At 50.1% G+C, this 25,768-nt stretch overlaps 2 protein-coding genes across 2 annotated transcripts; one reads left to right on the top strand and one right to left on the bottom strand.

The window, feature by feature from the left end:
- The first annotated feature begins 95 nt into the window (after positions 1 to 95).
- Positions 96 to 1,263, top strand: Dnajc30 (DnaJ heat shock protein family (Hsp40) member C30). The gene has a single exon (XM_036172253.1). It carries the CDS (start codon positions 118 to 120, stop codon positions 775 to 777), a length of 660 nt encoding a protein of 219 aa, XP_036028146.1. The 5' UTR covers positions 96 to 117; the 3' UTR covers positions 778 to 1,263.
- A 10,906-nt stretch (positions 1,264 to 12,169) lies between these two features.
- On the bottom strand, positions 12,170 to 17,856 carry Vps37d (VPS37D subunit of ESCRT-I). The gene is made up of 4 exons (XM_036172697.1): positions 17,652 to 17,856; positions 16,019 to 16,190; positions 13,781 to 13,863; positions 12,170 to 13,348 (listed from the first exon to the last, which is right to left on the bottom strand). Exons 1-4 carry the CDS (start codon positions 17,787 to 17,789, stop codon positions 12,947 to 12,949), a joined length of 795 nt encoding a protein of 264 aa, XP_036028590.1. The 5' UTR covers positions 17,790 to 17,856; the 3' UTR covers positions 12,170 to 12,946.
- Positions 17,857 to 25,768: the final 7,912 nt, after the last annotated feature.

The raw sequence follows: 25,768 nt of genomic DNA, 5'->3' as shown, positions 1-25,768 counted from the left end.
GCTCACCCTCTACTTTCCCCGCCTTTCTTTTCATTTGATTGGCTACGAGGCGGAGGCGGTGCTCGCGATTCGCGGTTTCTATTGGCTGGCTGGGCGCCGCCCTGCCCTCGCCACGACATGGCGGCCGCGCGCTGCCTGGGCTGGCGGCTGTCACCTCTATGGAGACTGTGGCAGCCCCGGGGGGTGCCACAAAATTCGGCCACGGGCTTGTGCCCGCGAGGGAGGACTTACTCCCGCACCGCCCTCTATGAGCTGCTGGGCGTCCCCCCCACGGCCACGCAGGCCCAGATCAAAGCGGCGTACTACCGGCAGAGCTTCCTCTACCATCCTGATCGCAATCCCGGCAGCACCGAGGCCGCCGAGCGCTTCACGCGCATCTCCGAAGCTTATCTGGTCCTGGGCAGCACCATCCTCCGTCGCAAGTATGACCGAGGTCTGCTCAGAGACCAGGACCTGCGCGGACCCGGTGTCAAGCCCTCTAGGACACCCCCGGCCGATCCCACTCCTCCACACCCTCCTCCCTATACTCCTCGGGCTCACGATGGCTCTCGGGCCGCTACCGGCGACCGTCGCACTGTGTTCGACTTTGACGCCTTCTACCAGGCGCACTATGGAGAGCAGCTAGAGAGAGAGCGGCGTCTGCGCGCCCGGAGGGAAGCCCTTCGCAAAAAGAAGGAGGGCCAGTCCAACAAGGGGCTCCGCTGGGACGATACCCGAGATGCCACTTTCTTTATCCTCATTTTTCTCATCTTCGCCTTCTTCGGGTCCCGTATTTAATCGGAGAAAAGGAGGGAAGGGGAACCAGCCCAAGAAACTTGCCTTTCTTGACCTTTGAACTATTGGTTGCCTTTCTTAACCTTTGAACTATTGGTCTTGGATTGAATTGACTACCTCTAGTGGCGTTCTCTGGACTCTCCTAGCACCTTTCCAGCCTGGCTGGTGATCAACACATCCTTCTCCTATGGTCCAGAAAAAGAGGCTCTTCCGTGACCAAGAAAGAGCCCCCAGGATAAAGACACCCGAAAACTAGCCATTTAAGTGCTTTCCAGAGTCCCCTGGATGCCGGTTTGTTTCTAGAAGTTGCCTTCCAGATGTCAACTCCCAGAACCATTGCTCTGGTTTTATCCAGAAGCCGCGAGCAAGCTCTGTCTTGTGCCCTGCCACATGTTTATACCATGGGGTAGCACTTCCTCTGTAACCTTTGAACAGTGCAGTACGCCTGGGTTGTCCGCTGCCAAAAAGATTTAATTCTTGGGGCTTGCATCAAACTTGTCTTTCTGTGTTACCCCCAAGCCACAGGTGAGACCTGATCAAGATCCAGCAGACGCTGGGAATGTAGCTAGTAGCTCAGTGAGAGAATGCTAGCATGCAGCAGGTTCTGGGTTCAGTCCCCAGCATTGCTGAGGTCGTCCTGTATCCCCCTTCCCTGCCAAGACAAAAGCTAGTGCAAGATTGCCATTTTTACTCAGGTCTGTTTCACACCACCTCTTGTCTTGTGGGAGCCGGAAAACAAAGCCCTGGGGTATGAGGAGTATGTGCCTGTGTCCATATTTATCCAGGGTGTGACCTTGGGGGAAGGTGCCCCGTGGGTGTAAACACAGAAGAGTAAATACTTTGCTCTCCTGAGATCTGCCACTGTTACTCATTCTACTCCCCAGTGGTGATGTAGGGGGATACTACTGGGGCCAAGTTCGTCTTGGGACAGTGTGCCTGCCCTTGGTCTGCCTTTCATTGTAACTGTGCAGCCTGCTAACTGTGACAAGACTCGGAGCTTGAGTTCCTGAGTGTGGCCCATGCATCTGCAGTGTTGATCACAGGGGCCACAAGCCTGCTAATGAGAGGCTGTTGGATTGTGGGACTAATTTTGGGCCCTGGAGCAGCCAGGAGAGAAGCAGCAGGAGGCTCACTGGTTAATGTGGAGATGATGTCCAGAGTGTCTGGCCTCTGATCGATGGAGGAGGCTGAGGCTGGAGGATTGTGACCAATTACATAGCAAGGCTTGTCTTTAAAATGACAGGCATAGTGGCTCACACCTTTAATCAGAGCTGCATCTTGGTGTGTGGGGGGGAGATGAAAAAAGGTTGAAAACTAGGTTCCTCATATGCTGCTGACCAAGGATTGTAATGAATTTTGGGGAGAATTGCCATTTGGATTGGGGGGGGGATTGTTTTGTTGTGGTTCTGTCTAGTAATGCAGGCTGGTCATGGACTCTCTTTGTGCCTGTGCCTGATACTGAACTCTTCTTTTTTTTGTTTTGTTTTGTTTTTCAAGACAGGGTTTCTCTGTCCTGGAACTCACTTTGTAGACCAGGCTGGACTCGAACTCACAAAGATTCACCTGGCTCTGCCTCCCGAGTGCTGGGATTAAAGGTGTGCACCACCGCCCTGCTCCTTTTTTTTTTTAAAGATTTATTTATTTATTATGTATATAGTGTTCTGCCTGCATGTATGCCTGCAGGCCAGAAGAGGGCGCCAGATCTCATTACAGATGGTTGTGAGCCACCCTGTGGTTGCTGAGAATTGAACTCAGGACCTCTGGAAGAGCAGCCAGTGCTCTTAACCTCTGAGCCATCTCTCCAGCCCTGATACTGAACTCTTGATCCTCCTGTCTCCACCTTCTTTTTTGTTGTTTTTGTTTTTGATATAAGGTTTTCCTGTGAGGCCCTGGCTGTTGTAGAACTGCTTTATAGACCAGGCTGGCCCTGAACACTCAACTGCTTCTGCCTCCCAAGAGCTGGAATTAAAGGTGTGTGCAAAGAAAAAAAAAAAAAAAGGCGTGTGCCACCACACCAGCTTCCTGCCTCCATCTTCTGAGTGCAGGTGTGTACCACCGTGACCCAGCTCAGATTTCTGGGTTCTTTTGGTTCTCTTACACCAAGCAGCTAGTAGTAACTTGTGGTCAGAGCTACAGCAGTTGTGAGGTCCCCTTACTTCCTTTTTCTTTTTGTTTCTTTAAGATTTATTTATTTATTATGTATACAGTGTTCTGTTTTGCATGCACACCGTAAGAGGGCATCAGATTATGAGCCGCCATGTGGTTGCTGGGAATTGAACACAGGACCTCTGGCAGAGCAGTTAATACTCTTAACCTCTGAACCATCTCTCCAGCCCAGAGGTCCCCTTCTGACTCACATTGGGAATGAGCTAGGACATCGTAAGTACACTGACTGGGGGCATGTGTAAAGCTGAGGCAATAGAGATCCACAGCAGAGCTCAGGATGTGGCTCAGTTGGTAGAGTACTTGCCTGGAATGTACAGATCCCTGGGTTACACTCTATAAACCAGGCTAGAGATGTTGTAATCCCAGCAATTTTTTTAAATCACAGACTGACCTAGAGCTTTCCATCCTCTGCCTCAGTCTCCTAAGTGCTAGGATTTCTGGCATGGGCTACCACATCCACAGGGGTATCGGAGGCTTTCTGAAGGACTACCACACATGGTTCCCTTGGTATCATTTTATTCTTCCCTCCTCCCAAGACCGGATTGGATTTTCCCTTTCCCTACTTCCAGTATGCCCTAGCAAGAGGGGTAAACTTGGCGATCCACATTAGCCCATGCCCTCTGTGGCTATTCCTGAATCTGGCAATGGAGGGAGTGGGTAAGGAGGTGTGTCCCTGCACAGAGCAAGGCTGAGTAAGCAGCAGGCATGGAGCTGAAGTGCTCCATCAAGCTGACAGGAAACTAAGATCTGTGCATCTGGGGATTGTCTTTTAGTCAGACTGCTAAAATGGGCAAACTGGGTGAAATGCCCTTTTATACTGACCACAGTGGCGGTACAAACCGGATTCCTTCCTTCTGAACTCCTTCCCATGATACATCTTTGGCCTCTGTCACGGTTCCAGTATCAGTCAAGACAGGATGTGATAGCATGTGTATATCCCAGCATGTGGTGGGCCGAAGCAGGAAGGTCTCCAGTTTAGGCCAGCCTAGGCTAGAGAGTGAGACCCTGTCTCAAGAAAAGGTAGAAGGGGGGCCTGGTGGTGGACACACAGAATCCCAGCACTGGAGAAGCAGAAGCAGGAGGATGACCCATGAGTTTGTGGGCCAGCTGGGGCTACATAGTGAATCTCAGGCCAGCTGGGGCTACATAATGAATCTCAGGCCAGCCAGGGCTACATAGCGAGGCCCTATTTCAAAAAGAGGAAAGCAGGGTGGGGCCTATGGATGACTTGGTGGTTAAGGAGTTTGTCTTTGTTCAATCTTGGGGCCTACATGGTAGTAGGAGAGAACTGACTCCAGAAGTATAGTGGTATGTGCATGTGTGTACGTACATGTGTGTACATGTGCACCCACAGACCTCACACACAGACTAAATAAATGTAATGAAAAGATGTGGGGGGCTGGAGAGATGGCTCAGAGAGAGTTCAATTCCCAGCAACCACATGGTGGCTCACAACTACTTGTAATGAGATCTGGTGCCCTCTTCTGGCCTGCTGGGACACATGCAGACAGAATACTGTGTACATAATAAATAAAATCTTTAAAAAAAAGAAAATCCAATGGGCTGGGGAGATGGCTCAGCGGTTAAGAGCACTGCTTGTTCTTCCAGAGGTCCTGAGTTCAATTCCCAGCAACCACATGGTGGCTCACAACCATCTGTAATGAGATCTGGTGCCCTCTTCTGACTTGCGGGCATACATACAGGCAGAATACTGTATACATAATAAACAAATCTTTTTTTAAAAAAAGCATCAAAAAATTAAAAAAAAAAAAAAAAAGATGTGTAGCTTTAGGCCAGGGAGTTGTTTTCTGGGTCATGACTGACTAAGGAGATTCCCCCACAGCACCACAGGAATGGCCACCAACACGAGGTCCTGTGTCTTGAACCCGTGCGAGGTCACAATACCCTATGAAGAGAGGGAAGGACCAGCTGGCAGGTCACAGGCCTCTCTTGGCCTTTGTCTTGTGGGTGAGGATGGAGAAATGTGGGAATGTGGCTCAGTTCGTAGAGTGCTTGCCTGGCATTCACAATGCCCGGGGTTCCAACCGCCACACTACATACACTGAGCATGGTGGTGAGACCTGTAATCACAACACTCGGTGAAGGCAAGAGGATCTGAAGTTCATTGTCATCCTAAGACAGAGTTTAAGGCCAACCTGGGCTACATCAGGCCTGTCTCAAAATAAAGGAAAGTTAATCTCAGACTTTGCTCTCAGCTCAGCTTCCCTGGGATGTAGTTATACTTCCATCTGCCTGTGGATGGCGTCATAGGGTGCACCTGCCTCCCTGGGTGCTACTCCCATGTAGGTTAGCTCTCAGATCCAACTTGCAGCTTAGGTAAGGTGCTGTAGAGCCTCTGAGTGGGTGAGTAGTGCCCCTCTCTGTGTTAAAACCACAGTGAGCACCAGGAACACACTGGAAGCCCTGGGTTCCATCCCTACCATGGCATCAGTGGAAATGGTGGTGCCATCTGCAAGTCCAGTACACAAGAAGCAGAGGAAGAAGGATCAGAAGCTCAGGGTCTTCTCCAGGTGCAGTGGAATAGCCTTTAACCCCAGCATTCAGGAGGCAGAAGCAGGCTGATCTCTGACTCTGGGGCCAGCCAGGGCTACGTAGTCAGACCCTGTCTCAAACCATAACAACAAAATAACAAAGGCAGGTTAGAGAGTTTGGGGCTTTGCGATATGGTTCTGTAGTTAAGAGCATGTACTGCTCTTGTAGAGGACCAAGGTCCATTCCCAGCATCCATAACAGGTGGCTCTCGATGGCCTGTAACTCCAAGGGATCCAACACCCTTTCCTGGTCTCTGTGGGTACTGCACTCACACATAAGACACAGACACACAGGTACATAAAACAAATAGCTGGGTGGAGGTGGCACACGCCTTTAATCCCAGCACTTGGGAGGCAGAGGCAAGCAGATCTCTGGAAGTTCAAGGCCAGCCTGATCTACAAAGCAAGTTCCAGGACAGCCAGAGCTGCACAGAGAAACCCTGCCTCAAACAAACAAAAACAAAAAAAGAAAAACACAAAAAGGATGAAGAGTTGGAGGCCAGCTTGGGCTCCACATGGGACAGTGTCCAAACAACCATGTAAAGACCACATAAGAAGGAGAAGCTGAATGAAAGAGAGAGGGCGGAAACATTTCTCATAGAAACGGACTGCTTTGCTTCTCCACCTTGCTGACCCCTGCAGGGATTTGTGTTTGATAGAATAACCCATGCCTGGGCCGAAGAGATGGCTCCCCAGCTTACCACCAAGACTGACAACCTGAGTCACTCCTGATCCCCAGGATCTACAGTAGAAAGGAACTACTCCCACAAGTTGTCCTCTGACCTCCACTCGCGCGTGTGCGCGTGCGCGCGTGTGCACACACACACACACACACACACACACACACAATATGTGTTTTTAATAACCTTTGTTTTTTTAAATATTTATTTATTCATTATGTATACAGAAGAGGGTGCCAGGTCTCTTTATGGATGGTTGTGAGCCACCCTGTGGGTGCTGGGAATTGAACTCAGAACCTCTGGAAGAGCAGTCAGTGCTCTTAACCTCTGAGCCATCTCTCCAGCCCATAACCTTTGTTTTATACAGAAAGATGATTATACATCTTCATTTTTTTTTCAAAGCTGGGATTGAACCCAGGATTTGCACATGTTAGGCAAGTACTTTCTACCACTGAGCCACACCCCAGCCCCTCCCTGGGGGATTCTAGGCAGGTGCTCTACCACTGAGCCACACCCCAGCCCCTCACTGGGGATTCTAGGCAAGTACTTTCTACCACTGAGCCACACCCCAGCCCCTCACTGGGGGATTCTAGGCAGGGGCTCTACCACTGAGCCACACTCCAGCCCCTCACTGGGGGATTCTAGGCAGGGGCTCTACCACTGAGCCACACCCCAGCCCCTCCCTGGGGGATTCTAGGCAGGTGCTCTACCACTGAGCCACACCCCAGCCCCTCATTGGGGGACTCTAGGCAGGTGCTCTACCACTGAGCCACACCCCAGCCCCTCACTGGGGGATTCTAGGCAGGGGCTCTACCACTGAGCCACACCCCAGCCCCTCACTGGGGGATTCTAGGCAGGGGCTCTACCACTGAGCCACACCCCAGCCCCTCACTGGGGGATTCTAGGCAGGGGCTCTACCACTGAGCCATATCCCAGCCCCTCACTGGGGGATTCTGGACATGTCTCTATCTACTTTGGATGGAATCACAGAGTCTCGGCTCCTGAGTGTAAGTCACTTTAATTAGGAGTCATGGTTGGTTTGTTATCATTTGGGGGACGGTGTATTTCTATGTAGCCTTGGCTGGCTTGAGTTGTCTGTATTCTTTACAGGTACACTAAGGATCTTGAAAGACTCCTAATAATGGCAAGGGCTGAGCCAAATGCAGAAGTCACAACCCTTCAACTCAATCATGAGGGTAAAGTGGTGTATAGTGGGATAAACCCACAGCTCACCCAGATATTGGAAACCATCGTGTTTCTGTCCCTAGGTGACTAGGGGTAAGCTCTTAGCCAGAGCTCTGTAGACATCATAGGCTGGTCGGTAACTGCTTGACGTGGTGAACCTTGGCTGGCACATTGTCACTTAGCAGGGTATACTGGCTCACACTTTTAATCCGAGCCCTTGAAAGGCAGAAGCAAGTGGATCTCTGAATTCAAGGCTAGCTTGGTTTATAGAATAAGAACCTATCTAAAGAAGAGGAGGAGGAGGAAGTAGGCCTATTTAATACCAACATGTTTTCTACTTGAAAAATGAGGGATTCTGGGGAAAACATATAGAAACTGGTCCCAAACAAAGTCATGACTTTCTGGGGCAGCACCATTCCCAGCAGGATAGTTCAATGGAAGATGTGTTCACCAAGCCTGACAAACGGAGTTTAGTCCCTACATGGTAGACAGATCTGACTCCAGCAAATTAATGCGCCTGCAGGAGCGAGCACGCATGCATTCGCCCACCCACCCACTCACACAAATAAGTGTAATTAAACAAGCAGATTTGGGGCTGGAGAGATGGCTCAGCAGTTAAAAATATTTGCGTTCCCTGCTCTTCCAGAGGACCTGATTCAATTCTCTGAACCCACTGGGTTCTGCTCCAAAGGATCAGATGCCATCTTCTGGCATCCAAAGGCACACACACAAGCAGGTGCACAGACACACAGAGACACATAAATAAATAATGAATCTTCAACAAACAACAGCAACTTCCTGTCTGGGCATCCACATAGCAAGCAGTCCAGAAACCATTTTTTTTTTTTTTCTCAAAACCAGAACTGGGCAGAAAAGGAGGCTCAGTGGTTAAGAGCATTTGCTGAGCAAGCATGAGGAAAGGAGTTTAGATCTCAGTATCCAGGTTGTAAGCCATCCATCCCACACACTCCAGTAACCCCCAAGTCTGATGGGGGAAAGACATGACAAGTGCTGAGGCTCGACAGCTGTGAAAATGTGAACCCCAGGTTCAGGGAGAGACTCTGCCTCAAAAGAATAGGGAGGGTAATAGAAGAGGACACTTGATGCCCTCTTCTGGCTTCTGTAAGCCTAGGAGCACATATCCTCCCAACACACACACACACACACACACACACACACACACTCACACACACTCAGATTCACACACACTCAGACTCACACAGACGCATACAAATAAATGGATAATAATAATAACAAGCCAAGCCGGGCAGTGGTGGCACATTCCTTTACTCCCAGCACTCAGGAGGCAGAGCCAGGTGGATCTCTGTGAGTTCAAGGCCAGCCTGGTCTACCGGGTGAGTTCCAGGACAGCCTGAGCTGCACAGAGAAACCCTGTCTTGAAAAGGCAACAAAACAACACTGTGTTTCCAAACCCAATACTCTGCCCCTGTTTTTTTGTTGTTTTTTTTTTTTTTTTAAATGCCCTCAATAAGGGTTTGCAAGATGGTTCAGTAGGTAAAACACTAGATGCCAACTTGATCAACACCTTGAACTTGATCAACACCTTGAGTTTGATCCCTGAGACCCACATGGTGGAAGTAGAGGACCAACTCCTGTAAGTTGCTCTCTAGCTTCAAAATGCATATCATGACATGTGACCTCCCCTGTAAATTGAATAAATAAATGTAATTTAAGGACTCTTTTCCAGGTCTCCAGGTAACAAAACAGTCATTCCTGGGGTTATAGATGCGCGCCATGGTGCTAGCTGCAGGCTGCAGGAGCCTGTAATGGGTGGATTATTAATTTTTGTATTGAAAGTAGAGATGGAATCCAAGGCATCACAAACGCCAGGCAATCATCTTCTAAGCCTCTCTCACTGTGTACTCTCGTCTTTTCCTCCCTCACAAAGGGTCATCCCAGGGTCATTCCGGGTCATGTTCATCCCTAGAACCCGGAGGCAGAACATTTAAAGTAAGAATGACTGAAATCTTCAGAACATACCACGCACCAGTTAGCCAGGGGACATTATGAATCTAGGTTTTGGTTTCTGAGGCAGAGTCTCACTATGGAGCCCTCTCTGGCCTGGAACTCACACTCTTGTAGACAAAGCTGGCCTTGAACTCATAGAGATATGCCTGCCTCTGCCTCCCAGGTACTGGGATTACAGGTATGGGCCACCATACCTCACCTCACTGGGAGGCAACCTGAAGGACCCATCCAGTTGCCATGGTAACACTTATCCCTTTCTATATTCTGTCTTGTACTGGGGCTTGTTCTGTTTTGAATTTTGAAACATGGTTTCTTTTAGCCCAGACTGGCTTTAAACTTCCTTGACCTTGAATTTCTGCCCATCTTGCCTCCAGCTCTCAAATACTGGGATTATAAACATGCACTACCGCACCTGGTTTATGCGATGCTGGGGATAGAACCCAGGACTTCGTGCATGTGAGGCAGGCACTCTATGAACCAAGACACATCCCCAACCTGGCTGGCTCTTTCTCTACTTCTTACCAGCCCTAGGGAAGGAAGGTTGAGGCCAGTGCAGGCCACTGAGCCCTTCTAGAAAATAATCCTCAAAGTCCCGATAATGGAAACAAAGGTAGCCATGCCCAGCCTTAGCTCTCCCCAACTCAACTTTATTGAGACAAAGTCACCCTGTGTAGCCTTGGCTGGCCTCGAACTCACAGATATCTTACAGCCTCTGCCTCCTAAGTGCAGAGATCCAAGGCATGCACCACCACACCTGACCCTTTCTCTTTGGTTATACTCTTAAACAAAATTGATGGGAATGTCGGTCCAGGAACGGGGCCTCATGGAGGTTGTGAGCACCCAGTCTGCTCCCAGGCTGAGCTGGAAGGTGAGGGAGGTCTTCCTCACGCCGTCACCAGGCAACCCCAGGGTTCATGTATCCCTCAGCCTCCCGCAGTCCAAAGGCCAGCACTGAGGAGGCTGGGAGAATGCAGGCGAAGGCCATATGGGGTTTCTCTAGCAGGCACTTTCCCCTGCGCCCTTCTGGGGGTGACTGATGACCTTGGCAGCTCTAGGGTTCCCACCCGCCAGTGGCTCCAGCTGTTGTTTTAAGTTCCAAAGATCAAGCAAATCCTCAAGCTCTTCTCACACATCAACAGGGATCCCTGCCTCCAGGGGCAGCCACTAAGAGCCCCCATTGGGGTGTTCTCGGCTCTATCCCCTGGGACCACACTGGAAGGCAGTCCTCGGGAGATCCTGGGGGCTCAACACCACACACCTGCATTTGCACACTTTTCTTATGGAACTCAGTCCCAAGACTCACTCTCATCTTTTATACTCCGAAGATGCCGGGGTGGGGGGGGGGGGGGGGGGGGGGGGGTGGGTCCCTCTTATACTACAAACTTCAGTGAATGGCTTTCTGGAGCCCATTCCCTGTGCTGGGAGACTTAGCTCAGCCTTGATACAGTGGGGAGGGGCTAGGCTCTCCTTCAACTTGGAATGCCAGACTGTTGACTACCATGGGAGGCCTTACCCACTCTGAGGAGCGGATGGGGGTAAAGTGGGAGGGAGGGGGAACTGGGGTTGGTATGTAAAATGGAAAAAAAAATTAATTAAAAAAAAAAAAAACTTCAGTGAAAAGTAGAGTCAACCCAACACCCACATTCTAGAAGATTCTATCTAGCTTTGTAAGCCTCTATAGCACTCTTGTTACTTTGAGACAAAATCTCATTCTTTAACCCTGGTGTGGTGGGCGAGCGCTTTTAATCCCAGCACTCCAGGGGCAGAGGCAGAGTTCTACAAAATGAGGTCTCCTGTCTCAAACAAAACAAATAAAAACAATTCACTCTGTAGATTAGGGTGGCCTGGAACTCACCACCCTAGGCTAGATTCAAAAAGGCAATCCTCCTGCCTCCACCACCCAAGTGCTAGGATTATGGGAATGAGCCAGCATACCCGGTTTCTACAGTGCGTTTTTTGGCAGACTACTCGTGTGTAGGCGTTTCTGTGCCTCTTGGCCAAATTTCCTCTGCTTAGATTTACTTGACCCTGGTTGACCCCAGGAATGCCGATGCTGCATTATTTCAAAGATAGGGTCTCACCACGTATTCCGTTTGGATGTAAATGTCGCCTAGGCTGGTCTTGAACGTGTTTTTTGCGGGTTTGGTTGAGACAGTGCCATCTAGTCAGCCTCGGACTCATTAAGTCGTCGGGGATGACCTTGAACTCCCGATCTTTTAGGTCCACCTCCCAGGTGCAAGATTATGGGTGTGACCTAACATGCCTAGTTCAGGGGGTGCGAGGGATCGAACCCAGAGCTTCCCACACACTACACAAGCGCTGTGCTATGCCCCCAGCCCCGAGTCTTGAACTTCCGATTTTCCTGCTCCAGCCTCTCCCGTTCCGGGGTCACCCTTATGCCCCTTCTCCCCGATGTTCTGTTTGCTGGTCTTGCTCCACACCCAGCAGCCATGCTGGCCACTTAATGTCTCCCTAGTGGGCGGCAGATGCCTGCATTCCTAACAGAGCCCCTCCTCCGTCACCCATCGAAGGTATCACCCGTGGAGGCTGTGGTTCGGCAGGCCAGAGAAGGTGGGGCACCATCGTGATGAGCTGGACAAGCAATCCTGGAAGAGAGGGTGCAGCCAGGTGAGGCTCTCGGTGACCGTGGCGTAGGCAGTGTAACTTCTGGCCAGGCTGGGAAGTGAGGTTTAGAAAAGGTTCTTTGGAAAGCAGGCAGCTCCCCGGAGGAGGCTTCCATTGGCCTTGCAGGTCAGTTGAGCTTTAGATGGGCAGGGAAAGGAAGGGCGGGCAGCTCGGTAGGAGGACGCGCCAGAGCAGACGTGGAGGCTGGCTGAGGGAGCAGAGAGGAGGCGGGGCATCATCACCGTCATCCATCAGCACATTTATTGACAGCCCCTAGGAGGCGGGGCTGAGGACAGAACATACAAAGACAAGGACCTGCCCTCAAAAAGGTTCCATTCAAGGGGACAGGGACAGAAAAATACAGAATGGTCTTTCCTGGGGATGGCCGGCTCTCACCTGCGCAGGTCAGAAGCCTCGGTCCTACCTTGCCCCAAGGGCCAGCTGCAAGGCCCTTGGGGGTGCCCCTGGGCCCGCAGCTGGGGCATGACCACCTGGCTCCTAGGCGGAGGGCCCCCAAACTGCGGAAAGGGTTAGCTCAGGATATGAGGAGAACAATCCAGTAAGCCTTGGCCAATAAGTTCGAGCCCAGTCATGTGGCAGGGTGCGACAGCAAGACCCCTCCCCAAGCAAGACCTCCTGGGGGGAAGCAGACCCCCCCCTCAAAGTTCTTTTCATTTGGGGACCCTGGCTTGGCACCCTGGAGGACCGGGGAGACAAAAATGAAATAAAACAAAATAAAATAAAAAGGCAGAGTTTCCTTGGTGACCGAGGTCCAGCACCCTGCCCACCCCACCCCCAGCCCTCTCCGGGCCTCTTCGGGAAGCCCCTCTTCCCCAGCTCAGCCTCCAGGGCCCTGGGGCCGGCCTGAGGCTAGGGGGAGGGGCCTGCCCCTCCCCCCACCCAGACAGTGGGGGAGGAGGAGGAGCCACGAATCAAGTTTGTCTGGACCCCCGCTGGGAGGCCGCCCCCTGGCTCCTACCGATGAGGGGGTTCAGGCTGAGAGGGTCGAGGGCTCAGCAGAGGGGCCGGGCCAAAAGGGCACCCGGGGGAGCCCTTCAGTGGGGGCACTGGGCGGGAGTCCAAGGGGGGCAGGCTCCGGGGTACGGCTGGAGGTGGTCCCCGGGCGGCCCCCGTGGGCAGGACGGCAGCGGCAGGGAAGGGTTTGGGGGGATCCACGGCGGTGGCGGCGGCGGCGGCGGCAGCAGCAGCAGCAGCCGTGGTGGGGGCCGGCTGGGCAGAGCGTTCCCGACGTCTCAGAACTTCTTGCAGTTTCTCTGCCTGGGTCCGCCGCAGGTGGGCCAGGGCGCGGCCCCTCTGGAAGGCTGGCAGGAAGGCCTCCAGGCTCTGTTCCCCCAGCAGCAGCTGCTCCATCTGGACCTGGGCAGTGTCCAGGAGGGAAAAGGGGAGAGTTGAGGGGAGGCAATCCCAGCAGAGACTAGATTCCTCCTTCCCCACGGGGTGACCAGCCAGCCAGCAGAGGCCCTGAGCTTCCAACCTGGCCCCGCCTCTGGGTCTACCCAGACTGGACAGATTGTCCACCCCTATTTCTTCCACAAGAAGGGGCTGTCCCATGCCCTCCTTCAACTCACTTAGTGGCGGTTCCCAACCCAGCCCCAGAGAAACCCGGCCTTACTCCTCCGCCGACCCTGCCCTCCAATGTCTGTAGACCTCCCTAGGACATCAACTGCTGCCATCCCGGAAAGTTCTGTAGGCAATCATGGCGGGCTTCTCAGGGGAGGCACTCCCAAGCCTTTGTTATCATGGCAACCCCAATGGGACGAGATGGGTCTCCCTCCCTGTCCACCTCACCTCAGCCTCCTGCTCAGCCTCTTCCAGTTCAGCCTGCAGCCAGCCCAGCGCACATTGGGGGCTCCAGCGATGCATGCTCTCCTCTGGGGACCACAGGGGGGGGACAGACAGGGACTCTGACTCTCCCATTGACCGCAGGTAACTACCGTTCCCACCTTGGTGGCCTCCAAAATCCTCAACTGGCTTTGTGGCTTTCTCTTGGTCTCGTTTGAGGCTGGGTCTCTTAAAGCCCCTAACCTCAAACTCGCTGTGTAGCTCAGGCTAGCCTTGAACCCCTGATCCTCCAGTCTCTAGACCTCAAAGTGCTGAGATTATAGGCATACACAAATAAGTTCAGCTTATTTTTTTGTTTGTTTTTAATACTGTTGTTTCTTTTTCTTTCTTAGAAGGTTGTATTTTTAATTATGAGTATGTGTCTGTGTATGGGTGGGTATGCACACTTGACTGAGTTCAGCTTTCTGAAGAGGCCAGTGGTTGTCAGACCCCGTCTGGATCTGGAGCCTGTGAGCTGCCCAACATGGGTGATGGGAACCAAACTCCACTCCTTTCCAATTGCTGAGCCATCTCTCCAGCCATCATCATCATCATCATCATCATCATCATCATCGAAAGGTTGCACTGTGTAGCCCAGGCTAGCCTGCCAAATATGGTACTCCTCAGCCTTCTGAGTGCAGGGATTACAAGCATGCAAAACCATGCCTGGCTCAGTCTCTTCGGTAACATGGACACTACTGAGTGTTTAGGGACAGATATCCTCCTCACTACCACATCGAGGCTACCAGCACCCAACCCATTACTTAGGTCAGACATGAGACAGCCCTACACTCTAGAATAAAAAAGAATAAAGGGGAGACACTGACCACGGGGGCACTCCAGGGTTCACGACTACGTTCTTGTTTTCCTTTTCTTCTTCTTCTTTTTTTAAATATTTAATGTGCATGTTTGTTTTGCCTGCCTGCATGCATGTGTACCATGTGAGTGCCTGGTGCCCATGGAGATCAGAAGATCTATCATTGGATCCCCTAGAACTGGAATTACGGGAAGTTGTGAGCTGCTTTTCGGGTGCTGGGACTGAACCCAGGTCTTCTAGAAGAGCAGACAGTGCACTCATTTAGCCACTGAGCCATCTCCCAGCCCCCATTTCTTATTTTTCGTTTGTTTTGATGTTGCGTTTTTTAAAACTGTTTACATTTTTTTTTTCCAGAGCTGAGGATCGAACCCAGGGCCTTGCGCTTGCTAGGCAAGCACTCTACCACTGAGCTACATCCCCAACCCCAAAACTGTTTACATTTTTATTGTGTGTTCCTGTGTGTTTTACGTGTGGGCACACTTCATGCCACTGCACAGTTGTGGAGGTCAGAGGACAGTTTATGGGGGCTGGTTCTCTCCTTCTACCATGTAGGTCCCAGGGATCAAACTCAAGCTTGGCACCAAGTGTCTTGACTCAATGAACCATCTCATCAGCCTGATTTTTTTTTTTAGATAGGGTCTCAGGTAGCCAAGGCTGGGCTCAAACTCATTCTACAGCCACGTTTGGCCTTGAACTACTGATCCTCCTGTGTCTGCTTTCCAAGTGGTGGGACTATAGGCCTACATCACCATGCCCAGTTTCTTCCACTGCCCAGGGCCTCTATCAGGGCCAATTCTTTTTTTTTTTTTTTCTTTTCTTTTCTTTCTTTCTTTTTGTTTGTTTTTTGTTTCTTTTTTTTTTTTTTTTTTTCAAGTCAGAGTTTCACTGTGTAGCCCTGGCTGTCCTGGAACTTGCTCTGTAGACCAGGCTGGCCTCAAACTCAGAACCCAGAGATCCGCCTGCCTCTGCCTCCCAAGTGCTGGGTTTAAAGGAGTGCGCCACCACCGCCCACAACACAGGCCTCTTCACCACAGCTGTTTGTTTCTGTTTTTGAGGCAGGCTCTCCCCTCAACTGACCTCCCTGTCTGGTCCAGCGCTCACTACGGTAGCCTAGGAATGCTCTTCAAGTTTGTGTTCCATCCTGCCTCTGCCTCCCAAGTCCCGGGATTACACACATGGGGGACCCAGGCCAGCTTTTCAAGCCTGCTCCTCCACAGCTCACAACCTCACTTTCCAGAAGGCCCAAAGCAGCTCCCTTCAAATTTTGTCCAGGAGTAGGTGTGTCCCAGGCTCACCCTTAAGAGCCTAGCACAGACCAAGGCCAGCCCCGCCCCAGGCAGGTCTCCCGGGCCTCCCGGACCTCCCGGGCCTCCCAAGCCTCCCCTCACCCAATCTCTGCAGCTTGTCTGCGCAGTTCTCTGCCACCTCTCGAAGCTCTTGGTACTTGATGGCCAGGGCAGTCCGGCCCATCTCCAGGCGGGGCCGCAAGGCCAGGTTCTCCTTGGCCAGCGCGTAGTTGGAGGCCAAGCAGGCATCCCGCTCCAACTGCAGACCCTGGAACTGCCAGCAGAGGAGAGCTTAAGGGGCTTGGGCTTGAACTGCCCAGGATCTCCCGGGGTCCACCCTGGCACAGCACCCACCACAGGCCTAGCCAAAGGCACCTGGGAATCCCCAACCTGCAGGGCTGTCGGGACCAACAGGTGGAGAGAGCTAGGTTGGCCTGTTCCAGGCTTTGCCTGGCGTCTTCTCTTTGGGCCCCAGTTTCTTCTACAATTAAAAACAAAACAAAAACAAAAACAAAACAAAAAAAATCCCGCCTCGCTTACCGGGTTGTTGTGAGACCCAAGTGAAGCAAACTATGAAGGCCTCTACAAATGTTAGTTAATTTTTAATTTTTCAATTAATATGTCTGCTCAGCTCCCCGAGGACTACCCCCCTCCCCTCTCTTGTCCCATTTTCCATGCTTGGGCAGCTTGCCTCTCATTCCAGGCCTTTGTCTCGCTTCCTCCTCAGGTGTTTGTGTGGAAAACATTCCCACCCTCTGTTCTGACTCTTGGGGGAGCGATGTTTTCACCCTGTACCTTCCCAGCACACCCCGCCCCACACTCAGGTCACCCTCTCATCTCTCATACCCCCTCATCGGCCCTCTAGTGGAATCCCACACACCCCCGCGGTTACAATACACACCCCCTTCGCTTTTGTGGTCCCCAGCACCTGCTAAGCTGCTCACCTAGCAGAAGCACTGGGGCCCTGTAAGAAGGCTTTTTGAGCCTGTTTCTAGGAGGGCCAAGCCTAGCTCCCCGCCCCTGGAGAACACGCTCCCCTCCATCTGTCCCCTGATCCATGCACATGCCCCTCGTCGTCTGGCTCCTTCTAACACACACTTTCTCTTTCTGCACGCCCCCCGCCCCCCACAACAGACAACCAGCCCGGGCCTATGTCTCCCGTGAAATATACAACTTTCTCTTATGGTGGCCTACAGAATACAAGCCTCTGTATTCATAGACCCATGCCCAATGGCAGACACAAAGCCCCCTCCCCAATCTAAAGCATAACCCCCCTTCCCAGCTCTCCTCCCCCCCCCAGGTGTCAAGCAGGCCTTCAGTTCCCCCCCCCCCCCAGCAAGGCGCCTCCCCTTTCTGGCCCTAAAGAACGTGGGTGTGCTGAGCCAGGGCCCCCAACAACACAGCTCACCCTCCACCTCCCGCCCCCCAGAACACACCTCCCCGGAGCATCCTCGGGAGGGCACGCCTCGCGGCCATCCCGGGGTGCACGGGTGCATCCCCGGGCGCCCCCTCCCGCACCACCCGCCCCAGGCCGGATCGGGGCGCCCCCCATCCCCCGGGGGCGGCTCCGCGGGGCCCACTCGGACGTGCCAGGCTCCCATGATCCCGAGGCCTGGCAGCTCCAGGGGGGTGGCCTCCGCTGGCTGGGTCTCCGGGTCCCCGCAGGCCGCGGCCCGTCCTCTCCATTACCCCCCACACACACCCTCCTCTTTCTTGCCCGCGCCCCCCGCGTTACCTTCCTGCTGAGCCGCACGATCCGGTCCAGCTTGGGCTCATCTTGAAGCAGATCCCGGAGCTGCCCGGTGCTGAGGATCCCAAAGCGCCCCGGGCTGCCGGGCTCCGGCCCCGCCCGCGCCGCCCGGGCCCGGTACATACCGCCCGCCCGCGCCCCCAGCTCGGCTGCTGGCTCGGCCCGATCGGCCCCGCTCCGCCCCGGCTCCGCTCCGGCTCCGCTCCGGGCTCCGGGCTCCGGCTCCAGCTCCAGCTTCGGCCGCGCGCTGCGCTGCCCGCGTTCTGCCGCCAGGGGGCGCCTCGATCGCTCTTAAAGGGGCCGCCGCCGCCGCCGCCGTTGGCAGGACTGGGGGTGGGGTAGGTAGGGGGCGAGCCTCAGCCCGAGATCTCCTGCCCGGGTGCCGCGGAGCCACCGCGTACCTGTCGCTCCAAGCGGCCTCTCTCCAGAAGCCCATCCTCCCGCCTCCCTCTGGAAACCCAAGTCTTCCTCTCCTCTCACCCCTTCATCCCGCCACGCTTCACCGTGGACCCTCCCACCCCAGGCGCCCAGAGTTTGCAAGGCTATTTCATATTTCCTCTTTGGATTCCTACAGCTTTCTTAGTTGGGCCGGGCGCCAAAGTCCCTGTCTGGCTGCTAACTTGGACATTCATCGTCTCCCCCCCACCTCCCACCGCATGCCTCAGTTTTTGTCCTCTGTAAAATGGGGAGCTGAGATAGTGAGTACTGAGTGCCTGGGCTCAGGGCAGGTGAACGTGTAGCTAACTCGAGTTACAGTTACTTTAGAGATACCTAGACATCACAGAGGGCTGAGGCCATGGCTCAGGCTGTAGTGTGTTTGCCTAGCCTGAACAAGGCCCTAAACAAGTCCAGCGCCACCAAAACATAAATGAATAAAAGGTAACTTACAAAATAAAATAGATTTCAAAACCTCAGAGATGACATCACCTCCCAAAGATCCCATTACAGAAGATGATTGACATCTTGCCCCCTTTTGTGCCATGTCCGCAGAGCGCAAGGGCTGAGCCGCTGTCTAAGGGGGACGCTGTCCCACCTTCAGAGAGTTTGCAGGTCAAGGCAGAGTCTCGGCCCCACATCTAAGTACAAGACAGAATGGGCAGAAGCAGGCATGGTGGCTTGCCTATAATTCCAGCACTGTGAAGGCTGAGGCAGGGGGATTGTCCCAAGTCTGAGGCCAGTCTGGGCTACACAGCAAAGCTCTGTCCCCAAAATCAGGATGGCGGGAACAAGGGAGATGGCTCAGCTGCTGACGTGCTTGCCACACAACGAAGACCTAAGTACAATTCCTAGAAGTCAGGTAAAAACCAGATGTGGTGGTTCATGTTCACAGGACGTCAGAGGCAGGTGGATTCCTGGGACTCGAGGGTCAGCCAGCCTAGCCTGATCAGTGAGGTTCAGGTCCAGCCTGAAAACAAACCAACAAACAAAAGCAGACATGACAGCCAGCCTTGATTTCTGTTTTCCACATGCACCCATGCATGCACATTCCCCCACATACACATACATAGTGAATCTCTCTCTCTCTCTCTCTCTCTCTCTCACACACACACACACACACACACACACACACACACACACACACACACAAGGCACTATGAAAGCACATGACTGGGACCAGCCAATCCGAAAGAGTCATCTGAAGAGGCAACACCTGAACCGGGTTTCATGGCTGAATAGGAGTTCTGGAGAAGACCATAAGCCAAGGCCTAGGGACCAAGAGAGCTCGATAAGACTGTCTCTAATCAGCTCCATCCTCCTGCCTCAGGCTCCCTAGCGTTAAGATGACAAGTGTGCTGTATCCTATTCGGCTCTTCCACCACTTACCGGTAGCTGAAATCCTCTCATAGGAAAGCCCCCTGCCCCAAACCCTCTCCACCTCGCCAGCCCGGGGAACTTAGCCTTTCTTTTCTTGTGAACTCACAGTTCTGCTCTCCCTTGGCTGTAGTCTCCATCATTATCAACAGGCTATCTCCACACACACCCTGCTGACCTCCCTATTCTGCCTCTTCAGTGTCAGCCTGAGAGCTTTTCAGAGGGGTCTCTTTCTGTCTGGCTCGCCCTTGGCCCCTCCTACTCTGGGAACCTTGTCCTCAGATACGTAAGGGAGATGGTGGGAAGGTTCCTGCCTCTCAGGTCTGTTTAGTCAACCCCAGTGCCTCACATACATGCTCTCTCTGTAAGACAACCTTCTCCCCCTCCCCCCTCTCTCCAGCTCTAGAGACTAGTGAGATAGCTCAGCAGTTAAGAGCATTTGCTGTTCCTGCAGAAGACCAGAGTTGGGATCCCAGAATCCACATGGTGGCTCACAGCTGCCTGTAATTCTAGTTTCAGGGGATCTAATGCCCTCCTTAGGTTCCCTCTGGCACCTGCATACATGTGGTGCACATACATATACTCAGGCATACACACACACACACACACACACACACACACACAGAATAATAATAATAAACTGATAAACTTTTGTTGTTGTTTTGAGACAGAGTCTCACTGTGTAGCCCTGGCTGGCCTGGAATTCATATGTAAACCAGGCTGGCCTTGAAATCACAGAGATCTGCCTACCTCTGCCTCCAGAGTGCTGAGATTAAAGGCGTGCACCATCACCTTTGGCAATAAATAAGTTACTTTTTTTTTTTAAAGACCACTGGTCCTTCTGTGTCCCTCTCTACACAGGAGTTCCACCGACCATCCTAGAAAGAAACCTGTGGGTCCCAGCCCTGCCTATCAGGATGCTCTTTGCTCCTGCCCTTTGACCCCGCTCCCCTCCTGCCTCCAGGAAAGGCAGCCTCTCCATTCAGAGGTCAACACTGGCAGGCACAGCGCTGATCTGAAGCTCACCTCACCTCTCACCTCTGAGGTGACTGACTGTAATCCCTTGCTCTGTTCCTGATGTCTTCTGTCCATCTTGGTCATCTTAGTTTCTGCTTTAAAGGACTCCCTTTTATCCCACCCCACCCCCAGGACTTTTTTTTTTTCCCTTGAGGAAGTAGGGGTAGAAACGGGGGACTCCCCTATCCGAAGTAAGTACTCTGCTGCTGAACCACACCCTCAGCTCCTCACTGGGGATCCTAGGCAGGTTGCTCTGCCACTGAATTAGAGTTCAGTCTTTGTTTTCTGTTTTATTTTCGACACCATGTAGCCAAGACTTGCCACCGTCCTCCTGCCTTCCTCCTCTGAGTTCTGGTACCACCAGTGTGGGCCACCATGTCCCTCTCCATGATGTTTGTACTGGTTTGTGTACTATTTTTGAGCAGTACAAATGGAAAGAAAAGTAGCAGCTTTGAGTGGGAGGGGCTTCAGGGAAGAATGCCGCCCTTCCAGTTTTTAAAAGTCTATTTGCTTATTTTTTTTAATCGTTAATTTCAGCATTTACTCCAATATCTCGTTCCAGATTTTCTTCTGTTTTGGTTTTCTTTTTCTTATTTATTTATTTATTTTCCTATCATCAGCTTGATACAGTATAAAGTGTTATCCTAAATAGGCTTGCCCAGTGATTGAGTAAAACCAAAACTTATGATAAGCCACAGTCATCTTAGGGTCCCCCTTCTATGTAGCCTCCCTGGTTCTGTGGGTTGCAGTCTGATTGTTCTGTGCTTTATATCTAGAATTAAAAGACCCTTTAGCAATTCCTGTTACATCTGGCGTCCAACTTGTGGGGCACAAATTCACAAAATAGCCAGTAGCCAGTGGCCTGTGGCCTTGGAGTCCCCGCTCAGGCTGGAGCTATACGGGGGCCGGAATCTCCATCTCACCTGGGCTGGGAGTCCCTACCCCACTGGCTAAATTTCTGTTGCAGCCTCTCTGCAGCAAACTCCCCAGGCCCAGGCTCCAAACATGCCAGAATTAGCTGCTTTCACACCCTCCAGTTTCTTCCTTTGGCTTTCTCTGGGACCCATCCTTGGGCTGCTGCCACAGCATCATTTGAATCATCATTGTCAACAGATTTGGTGAGTCTATTAAAGTTTCTTAAAGGGAAGAATTAGTTTAAGGAAGGTTTTTTTTTCTCCACATTAAAAAATGTGAAACATTTTTACAATGAAAGGCATTTGGTCTCTGTTTGATTGTACATTAAATGGTCTGAAAATGGAACAGTGTAATGTCAATTGTAAATATTATTTGTTTGATCATTTAAAAGTTGGTTAATATGAGTGAAGTGCCAAGATAAATGTTTTAGAAAAATTTGTTAAAACAGATCATAGAGATATTCAAACCCAGACAAAGGAATTTAAAGGTGAACCAATCTCAACATTTCACTATAAGGTTACAGAGAAACAGCCTAAGGATTTCAAACAGCCAACCTTAATTTATCCAGTAACCTTACAGGAACTCCCAGTGACAGATGTCTTCAAGGCTATGTAGAAGCTGACTGGACTCCTGTGCAAATGTTAGATTTGAGGATATTCAAAGAAACAATAGTTTCATTTGGTATCCACTCATCTTTCCTGAAGCAGATGTTAAACTCATGGTCAACTTGTAATAGAATTATCCCTCAACACTGGAGAGATCTGGTTACAGCAGTCTTAGAGGCTGGTCCCCAATTGCAATGGAGGACCTAGTGGAAAGATGAGGCTAAGACCATTGAACAACAGAGTAGGGCTAGAAGTCTTAAAATTTGCCAGATCAACTTCTTAGAGAAGGTGATTATGCTGATATACAAAGACAATCCAAATATGATGACCACACCCTGGCTTTAGCCACATGAAGAAGTAGCCTAGGCGGCGGTGGTGGGGCACACCTTTAATTCCAGCACTCAGGAGGCAGAGGCAGGTGGATCTCTGTGAGTTTGAGGCCAGCCTGGTCTACAGAGTGAGTTCTAGGAAGGCCAGGACTGTTTCACAGAGAAATCCTATCTCAAAAAAAATTTTTTTTGAAGAAGTAGGAAAGAAAATTGAGTCATTTTACAGAAGTTATACAGGGGCCAAAAGAAACCTTCATTGATTTCTTATAAAGATTGACTTCAGCACTAAATAGAATGATACCAATTTCAGAAGCTAGACAGATAATAATTGGTAGACAGATAATGATTGAATCTCTGGCTTTTGAAAATGCTAACACACAATGCAAAAGGATAATTAGGCTGTTAAAGGTAAGATCAGCTCCCTTGTAGGAATGGATCTGAGATACAATAAATATTGAATCTCATGATTATGATGCTTGGATAGGAGAGGTGATTTCCAGAGGTTTGGAGAAAAATAGTAATGTCAAATATTTCAGTTGCGGTAAACAAGGTCACCTAAAAAGGGACTGTAAACAGGGCATTCCTAAAAACCCATGTTATTCCAAGCAATAATCCCAAGAATGCCCCTACCTTCTGGATTATGGAGAAGGTGTGGCAAAGGCAGACACTGGACTAATGAGTGTAGATCAATAAGGGACAGACAAGGTAACCCCCATGTCAAATTCCATTCAGTCCTTTCCAGTCACCATGGAAGAAACCCTTCCCAGAGCAAAGAAAGAACCCAATGCCTATTGTAAAAAACCATACTGCTCTGGATGATAGAAGAGCTATAAAAGAGACAACAAAAAATTCAGGAAAAAAAACATAAATCAAAACTGATAAAGATTAGATTTGAAAACTCCCCAAGGTTAGGGTTGGGGAAGGTTTTTGTTTTTGTCTTTCAGAAAAATAAAAACAACCATCTTGAAGAATTTAAAGACCTTTGAACAAATAAGCATTCAAAGAAGAAGGGAGAACTGCCCAGAAAAAAATTACCAAGAAAAGGAATGCAATCTTTGAAGTCTCCAAAAAGATGATGGGACCCCACAATGATGATTCCATCAGGACAATGATAATGACACCAAACTGCCAAACACCACTCAGCTGTGGACTACAAACTGCTCAGGACAGTATCAAGATGGCTAGCTGCGATAATACAGCCTCACAGGCTACTCTAGCCAGGACTTGAGACAAGCCCTGCACTTTCATATTATGCAGAGACTAGACAAATGATACTGCTACCTCTCCCAGGACTTGACAATTAACCCAAAAAATTTTTTTCAGGGTCGCCTAAAGATGCCTTCGTCCACAGACAGCAGGAAGTAATTTTGAGAACAGCACACCCACATTCCCAAGAGGTGGGGTGGGTGGCTTTTGGCCTTTAAATGAGTTATGGATAACTGTCATTTTTTAGGATGGTTGGTTACAAGTTGTTAGTTGATAATGGTCAGGAAAAACACTAAACAATGGAGATTAGATTCAAGGTTCTTGTTTGAAAAAGAGAAAGAAAAAAATGATATAGATAAGAGGTAGATTATTGAATCAGAGAAAAGATATAGAAATGATAAGATAAAAGAGTAGATTATTGAATCTACTTTTAAAAAGCAACTCCGTGTTTTAAATATTTTACATTGGATTGGATTTTTGTACATTGTATACAAATTTTGTATATTGATACAAATTTGAGATAATTTTGTTAGAGCATACTGAACATACACTTTTAATCTTGTTCAAGGTATTGTGTCTATACAGTTCATTTAACAAGGCAACACAAATTGATAGTCCTTGAAATTTATTATTACCAACTAATTAGGATATAAAGAAATGAAAGTTAGTAGTTACTGCAATTGAAGTTGTAGTCATATTAGGTGTGTTTTCAAGGTCAAACATATATTTTAGATATACAGGTCATCTTCAAACACTTTAGAGATCTACAGAATATGGCATTTAAGATGTTTTAATAACATAGATTCTAATTTTTTTTAATGTCTATGAGACATGTCTGCTCCTGGCAGCACCAATCTACTTCAAAGAAGATGATGTGCATTGAAGAAACTCCATATGGAGTTTACTCTCTTTGTGGCAAATGTTAGCCACTGGGCAAGAAAGTACCCTTGCCTCAACTGCTGACAGTATGTTGTTCAAATTAACAAGCAGGACACAAAAAAAGGGCTGCCACACCTTGCAAAGACAAAGTAGGAAGGCCCTTTAGAATATCCTGCTTCACAGATGAGTCTGTCAGATATGTTAGGCCTATAGACCAAAGATGGATGCCCCAACATGGCAGAGGAACCTTGGGTGACTGTCCAGGCAGCCAGCTGTTTCTGTAATTTCTCACATATTTTAGAAGTCATTTATTTGCACTTCCTGCTTACTCAGTAAATATTATTTCCTTCTTGGGTCTCTGACGGAGTTGAAGATTAGATAGTTATAGTTTTCCTTGTTAACAAATTCAGAAAAGAAATTCACTAAAGAGGTGTGAAGAGTATAAGTCCGAAATACATCAAAAGATAGTTTTGGGTTGGCAATACAAGTTAGGATAGAAAGTGAATTACATAGAACATTTTGGACTCACCAAAATAGGATAAATAATGGAGTATTTTCTCTGAATATGTCAAATGTTAAAGGACTAGACATTGTTAATATAATTCTTTTTTTTTTTTTTTTTTTGAGACAAGGTTTCTCTGTAGCTTTGAAGCCTGTCCTGGACTAGCTCTGTAGACCAGGCTGGCCTCAAACTCACAGAGATCCACCTGCCTCTGCCTCCCCAGTGCTGGGATTACAGGTGTACGCCACTACCGCCTGGCGTTAATATAATTCTTGACTGTATATATTGTGTATATTTATTGTACTTTGGAACTCACTTGGTAGCCTAGGCTGGCTTCGAACTCACAGAGATCCACCTGCTTCCGCCTCCCAAGTGCTGGGATTAAAGTTGTGTGCCACCACCACCTGGCTATTGTACTTATTGTATATAGTTTTTCTTATGTTAGTTATAACCTTCTTTTATTATTTTAGACAAAAAGGGGAAATGTGGTAATATATTGTGTACTCTAATAAAATTTGCCTGAAGATCAGAGAACAGAACAGCCCCTGGATTAAACATAGATGCCAGGCAGTGGTGGCACACACCTTTAATCTTAGCACTCAGGAAGCAGAGATCCATCTAGATCTCTGTGAGTTCAAAACCACCTTTGATTACATGAGATTGACTCAGTCTAGGAGAGAAACAGAGCCAGGCAGTGGTGGCACACACCTTTAATCCCAGTACTTGAGATTTCATGCCTTTGCTTGGAAAGCACACACGCCATTAATCCCAGTACTAGGAAGTAATGGTTGGGTGGAGAAAGGTATATAAGGTGTGAGGGGCTCAGCCGTTAAAGGC

The sequence above is a fragment of the Onychomys torridus genome, chromosome 22, assembly GCF_903995425.1.
Source record: "Onychomys torridus chromosome 22, mOncTor1.1, whole genome shotgun sequence".
Classification (NCBI taxonomy): domain Eukaryota; kingdom Metazoa; phylum Chordata; class Mammalia; order Rodentia; family Cricetidae; genus Onychomys; species Onychomys torridus.
The sequence above is the reverse complement of the archived record's forward strand: the minus strand, read 5'-3'. Positions and strand labels throughout refer to the sequence as shown.

What these genes read in the sequence shown, in the direction of transcription:
- Dnajc30 (XM_036172253.1), top strand. Translation starts at nt 118, where the DNA reads ATGGCGGCCGCGCGCTGCCTGGGCTGGCGGCTGTCACCTCTATGGAGA.
- Vps37d (XM_036172697.1), bottom strand. Translation starts at nt 17,789, where the DNA reads ATGTACCGGGCCCGGGCGGCGCGGGCGGGGCCGGAGCCCGGCAGCCCG. An exon ending in AGACAAGCTGCAGAGATTGG is followed by an intron (nt 13,864 to 16,018) that starts GTGAGGGGAGGC and finishes TGTGGTCCCCAG; the next exon opens with AGGAGAGCATGCATCGCTGG. An exon ending in AGGCTGAGCAGGAGGCTGAG is followed by an intron (nt 13,349 to 13,780) that starts GTGAGGTGGACA and finishes GACACTGCCCAG; the next exon opens with GTCCAGATGGAGCAGCTGCT.